This window comes from Aplysia californica, unplaced genomic scaffold (genome assembly GCF_000002075.1).
Source record: "Aplysia californica isolate F4 #8 unplaced genomic scaffold, AplCal3.0 scaffold00704, whole genome shotgun sequence".
NCBI lineage: Eukaryota > Metazoa > Mollusca > Gastropoda > Aplysiida > Aplysiidae > Aplysia > Aplysia californica.
The window spans coordinates 177,040-183,725 of NW_004797974.1; the positions used below are offsets into that span (position 1 = coordinate 177,040).

General features: G+C 35.4%; 1 protein-coding gene across 1 annotated transcript in view; it reads left to right on the plus strand.

Annotated features, from left to right (window-relative positions):
* LOC101859045 (chordin) overlaps nucleotides 1-2,803 on the plus strand; it is a 17,262-nt gene extending 14,459 nt beyond the window's left edge. The window contains exon 13 of the mRNA XM_013088215.2: nucleotides 1,923-2,803. Coding sequence (XP_012943669.1) covers nucleotides 1,923-2,134 — 212 coding nt within the window. The 3' untranslated portion in view covers nucleotides 2,135-2,803. The remainder of the gene's footprint in view (nucleotides 1-1,922) is intronic.
* Nucleotides 2,804-6,686: the final 3,883 nt, after the last annotated feature.

A 6,686-nucleotide genomic window follows, 5' to 3' on the forward strand; every position in this document is an offset into this window, starting at 1 on the left:
AATAATAATTATAATAATAATATAATAATAATAGACCTTATAATAATAAAATAATAATAATGATAATAGTAATACTGATAATAAATTAATAATGATGATGATGATGTTGACAATAATAATAATAATAATAATAATAATAATAATAATAATGAATGATAATGTTGATAATAATAATAGTAATTATGATGATAATGATAATTTTTAAGAAAATGAAAATAATAATACAATAGTAATAGCAATAGTGTTTACGCTAAGAATGTAGAATACAATAAACGTCTATCCACGGTCACAAAAAAGTTTTATGGGGGATGGATTGTTTATCAGTTGTCATAAGATGGGAACTTTTCCTGTTCTGTACAATTGTTGGGAAATATCAAACTCTGTACAGTTAAACCTTCTCTGACAGTCGCCTTTATAAGACCTTTGTGGCATCAGTGGCCTAGTGGTTAGGCTCTTGGACTCGCAACCGTAAGGTCGTGGGTTCGAATCCCATCAGGGGCCCGACGTTGTGTCCTTGGGAAAGGCACTTTACTCGAGTTTTCCTCACTTCACCCAGGTGGGAATGGGTACCTAGCTATAGACAGTGAAAGATCTTGTCAGTTTGTTAGTGTTTGAGCGCTTAATCAGCTGCTTCCACTGTATGCTTCCCGGGAAACTGAGAATGTTTCGGAGTGTTCTATGGTCTGCTGGGGTAATAATATAGTGTAAAGCGCATAGAGCCTGCTGTTGAGCGGGGATATGCGCTATACAAATGCTATTTATTATTATTATTATTAAGACAAAAGACAAATACCTGTGGGAAGGGGCACTTCCCACTTACACTCGACCCTCCAACTCCCCCTCCCCTTTTTGCATTTCTTTTAGATTCCAATGACAGTGTACATAAATGTCCTTCAGTCAAAGACAATTACTTATCTCTCACAGTGGGTGGTCGTCTCAAACAACTAAGACTGTATATGATGCCTTTTCTGAACATGCATGTTCTTATGTGTAATGTTTCGTTGTTGTCATCATTATTGTTTTTATCATTTTTTAAATTGTTGTTGTTGTTGTTGTTGTTGTTGCTGTTATTATTGCCAGCATTGTCAATTGTGTCGCCCATGTCCTGAGGTATTATTTATATTTTCAATAATAATATAATATTATCATTTCAACTATCTAATCATTTTGACTATCTAAATTTATTCAAGGGGGGAGTGAACAATTTTTCTGCCGGAAGAGCACAACATTTTAATGGTTTGTCCCCTTTGAAAATTTGTCTGAATCTGCATATCGGGGGGGGGGGGGGGGGGGGGGGTATTTTGGTTACGGGTTTTTTTTTTTGTTTTTTTTGGTGTCAAATGCTCAAGAGGTAAGTCTTAAGCATTTGTCACATGAGTTCTGCTCCCTGACACCTTGTGAGTGTTGGAGGAAGCAATTGATACGTCTTATTTCTTTTTTCTGTTTGTCAAACCTTTGCCATGCAATTAATGACCATTATACCGTTATTTTTTGTCAATGTGGTATTTTTTGCTTGTACTGCTACTCTTCTTTTCATCTTCACATTATTATTTTTATTAAAATCTGCTGTAATTATTATGATTATAATTACAATTTTTATTATTATTATTAGGCCTATTGTTATTACTATTTATTGTAGTTATTATTATTATTATCATTATTATTTTTTTTGGTTATTATCATTATTAATATTATTATTGTTATTATAATAATAATAATTATTATTATTATTATTATTATTATTATTATTATTATCGCCATTAAGTTGCCCAAAGCTCTTCACTCCACCCAAATGGTAATAGAAGGAAGTAATGCTGGGGATCCTGTAAAAATAAACTGAGCACAGTATGTTGTATAGACCTCGCACCATACTAAAATTCAACCAAACATTTAAAGAGTGCTCGTTGTTTCTTTCCTTTCAGAAAGAAAAGTTCAGAAATGGAAGGGCAGTTCGGGCAACAGGAAAACATCATTGCAGACTACACAGGGCTCAGGAAAACTCTCTTCCGACAAGAATCCTTCCCCAAAAGTCAGCTCAAAGGAAAAGCCAAAAGCTTCAAAGAAGAAGAAGAAGAGGAAGAACAGAAAGTCAAAACTCTCTGCCAAACAGGATTTCCTATCCATGTTGAATTGAAAGAAATGTGTGAATGTCTGTCTGATGTTTGATAGAAAGATATTCGGTGTGGATGAATTATGATGAGTGATGGCTGTCCTTTTCAGTGTTTATCTTTTATAAAATTATGGAAATTATAAGATGGAGAGAGTGAGAGAAGGAAAGAGAGAGAGAGAGAGAGAGAGAGAGAGAGAGAGAGAGAGAGAGAGAAAGAGAGAGACAGAGAGAGAGCAAGCATCCTGTATCCAGTGTTCTCTCCAACCTTTAATTAATAGCACATAATATATCGCCCATCACCCACAGCTTTATCTGAATCGCAATTGTAGATGACGAATGTTATTTCAGTTCTTACTGTTCGATTATATCGCGTTGGATTTAGAAATGTGTTACTCTTGAACCTGCTTTTATATTGGCTCAACTTATTAATAACAGTAGAGGAACAGGAAAATAACTATTCTCAAGTGTATGCAATTGAACTGTTATTAAATTTATATAGGTGCATCATACCAGATTGCCACTCAAGTTAATAAGAAAGAAACACATGAAGAGTCACATGCAAACTATTTTATATCCAGTGAGTAAGAAAGAAACACATGAAGAGTCACATGCAAACTATTTTATATCCAGTGAGTAAGAAAGAAACACATGAAGAGTCACATGCAAACTATTTTATATCCAGTGAGTAAGAAAGAAACACATGAAGAGTCACATGCAAACTATTTTATATCCAGTGAGTAAGAAAGAAAAACATGAAGAGTCACATGCAAACTATTTTATACCCCCAAAGAAAAAAAACAAAAACAAAAAAACAACTAATGGGAGTCTTAGGATTTGATGCTTTCTCTCTACTTTTGGATGCAACAATGCATTAATTCACATTATGCCAAAACTCAAGACTGCTGTGCTTTAGATAGATTTTCACTGTGTACACTTCTATTGTATGCAAAGGACCCACAGGGTACCATTCTAGTTCCAATTCATCTTAGACTTCAAATAGCAAACTCATAATTTCAGAGCTATATAGTTCCGAAGTTAACTGTTTGCAATGCAGCATTGTCAAGTTCTTAACTTAAAGCCCAACTGAAGTTTATAATAATATCATAATGGTAATATGTTGTGCAAAGGTTTGCACAGAGGTATACTCGCATGTTCTGAAAGTACGTCAGAAATTAATATAACTGATAATGACATATCTTGAATATGACTCTGAAAGTTTCCCTGTTGGAGCACTTCTTTTTCAATGTTGGGGGACGAAGATAAAGGCGTGCTCCAACAAGGCCAACACTTGTCATCACTTGTCCTACCGGTACTCACTTTCCCTTGTTTTATTATCCCCATATCTATAGGACAATCCTCGTGTCTGTACTGCCATGATTACCTCCTCATTGCTGCTCGCAGAAGATCTGAGTTCAAAGCTCACATGGGAATGGGTTTTAAAAAATGTTTTAATTAATTTTTTTTTTTAAATTGAATAATTCCGTCAATCTGTTTAGAATGTTGGATCTCATAATACTTAAGTTTTCCCTGATTGACAGTATCAAAGCAGCCTGCCTCTTAAGTATTGTTAACGGTGTAGATGTAGAAAGGTTCATGGAACATTTACAATCATTTACTAGCACTACAACTGGAGAGTCGAGAGGTTCTGTGCATCCTAAAGCTCATGAAACTTCTTAATAATAATAATAATAATAAATAATAATAAATAGCATTTGTATAGCGCATATCCCCGCTCAACAGCAGGCTCTATGCGCTTTACACTATATTATTACCCCAGCAGACCATAGAACACTCCGGAACATTCTCAGCTTCCGCGGAAGCTTTCTTCTTACTTCTCCTTTTCCATTTATGAATTCTTTTGCTGATGTTTTTGTTTTTTCATGGCATCTGACTGAAGAGTACAACATACCCTGCAATTCTGCAATTAATATTTTAGATTTTGTAGAAATAAGTCTGATATTATTAAAGGATATCATAATAGGGCTACTTTCGTATTTCTGCCTGAGTTGAGTGTGATTTATTGCTGTTTATCTTCGAGAAACTGCAAAATGTTGATTTTTCATAATCATTATTCTGTTCAGCAGAATTATTTTATAGGAAGCAATACGTTAGTCATAATCAGTAGGTCTTTTAATGCCAACAAATGGTCATGTTGAAGTTGGACATTATACGGAAGACTCCACCATATGAACAAACGCACTGTGTTGAATGAAGACAGCTGTGAACTATATATAGTATAACATAATCCACACATTTTTTTTCTAAACTGGATGAGAGGTAGCGATGAAAGTATTACTCTTTTACCCAACATCTTGTCTTATTTTTCTTTTGTTTTGTTAAAATTGATAACATGTCTGAATTTCATTCCAAATTATGCAACCATTGTGTGCTTGTCTGTGTGTATTTGAACATAGTGCCTTTATAATATGCAGTTGGAAAGAGAAAAAAAAGGGTATTGTCTCTTTGAGTTTAAGTTGAATTTAACAGGAAAGGAAAATTCAATTTGATGCTATTTTTTTTGTGAAGCATTATCTCTTTTCAGGAGTGGGATAGTTTTATCTGTGTACTTTAATTGTAAAATGGAGCTATAACATAAATTCAGTGACAAGTTTAACATTGAAGAACAATCTTTCTGCTTCGTTCTTAGTTAATATAATGGTACCTTGACGTTGTATTTGAATGTGGCTGGCTATTTAAGAGATCATGTCTTTAATGTTTTCTGCACTGTACACTTATGATCTCACACACTCACACACATACACACACACACACACTCACACATGCACATGCATGAACACACACACACACACACACACTCTCACAAATATAAACATGCGCACGCACACACACACATACACACACATATGCATACACATTCACATACACTACCGCACTCCCACTTACAATACAAACAAATAACGCACACACATATATGTGCGTTCATGCACCCACACACACATGCACACATATACACCATTCTTATTGTGTTGCAAGTGCTGTAAAACACTTACTAAAGCATTCTTGTCCTGTCCTGAAATTCATTTTCCTTTTATCTGATGAAGACCTGGAAGAGTTTAATGCTGTTTAAGAACCAAATCCCACAAAAAGGAAACAGACATTTTAAATTAAAAATTAAACTTTTCAGGTTGATGTCAGCCCAAATAGAGATCAGAAATAAAATTAAGATGTCAGGCATCGTGGTGAAATCAGGCTCTTTTCAAAATAATTAAATCAAAGAAACCAGCATTATTCCTCCGGTATGTTAATTTCTGTCAAGTTTTTCTTTTTTGGGGGGTAACACCTTGAATGTTCATTTAAAAACACATTTCTGTGTAGATTTTACTGAGAAACCTTGGTTCAAGGCACAAAAAATGTAAATTTTCTGTTCCTAGGGGCTCTCAAGCTATGGAAGTCACCCCACTTTGGCAGCCATTTTCTTGCTAATTTTACCACGGAAACTCGACTTCTGTTCAAGATATATGAGTATTTTTTTTCATTGAAGGATAGACAAATGAACAAGCTTTAAGGCGATACAATTACCTCTCCACTCCCAAAAATTGATGAGTGCTTGATTCCACTGTATCGTGACACAAATTGAGAATACAGTATACTACCCAGCTTTTTACAGAACATGTGTTGGTTTCTACCAAGGAAAAAATGTAGGGTATGTATGAGCAATGAAGTTGAATGAAGTTTTTTATTTGACAGCTTCGTGGTGCACTGACTGCATTTTACATGTAACTCCCTCGTGTATGTTTCTTTTTTGATTTTTGTAGATTGTTTACATGAAGCTGTTGTGCAAAAAAACAAGGTGAAAATGTGTGTGTGTGTGGGGGGGGGTAGTGTGTGTGTGTGTGTGTGTCTACCTATGTGTGTGCAAACATATGTGTGTGAATATGTGTGGGCAAATGTATGTGTGTGTGTGTGTACATATGTGTGTGCAAAAGTCTGTGTGTGTGTGTGTGTGTGTACATATGTGTGTGCAAAAGTGTGTGTGTGTGTGTGTGTACATATGTGTGTGCAAACGTATGTGTGTGTGTGTGTATAAAAGTGATATGTAATTTTCTCCAGACTGTTGTACGTACAGGTCTGCGTACCATTTAACCAGCAGTACCAGAGTTTCCAGCCTAGGGCAAAACATAACTTTTGTTTGTTTTTCTTTTCCTTTTGCTGCCTTTTGAAGTGTTCCTATCAGGTTGGGAGGTAGCTCAGCTGGTATCGTGCTGGTCTTTGGCACAAAGATGTTGGCTCGTTTTTGTTTTTAAAAAACCCAAAACTCCTCTATGAAATTGTTCTAGGAGTTTTCAATCAAAGCTCTCCACAATGCAAGCATTTCTTCGAACACCCCCTCCCTCCCTCCCCCCGCCCACGTTGTTTAGATATTGTTTGCTATGGTGAAAGATGCTTTATAATATACCATAATCTAATCTTCCCACCCCTCTTTCGTTGTAGGATAACGTTTGTTGAGGTGAAAGACGCGTTGAATTTGTACCGCACCCGAATTCCTCCTCACCCCCTTTCCGTTAGTAGAAAACGTTTGTTAAGGTGAAAGACTCATTGTACTTATTATACCCAC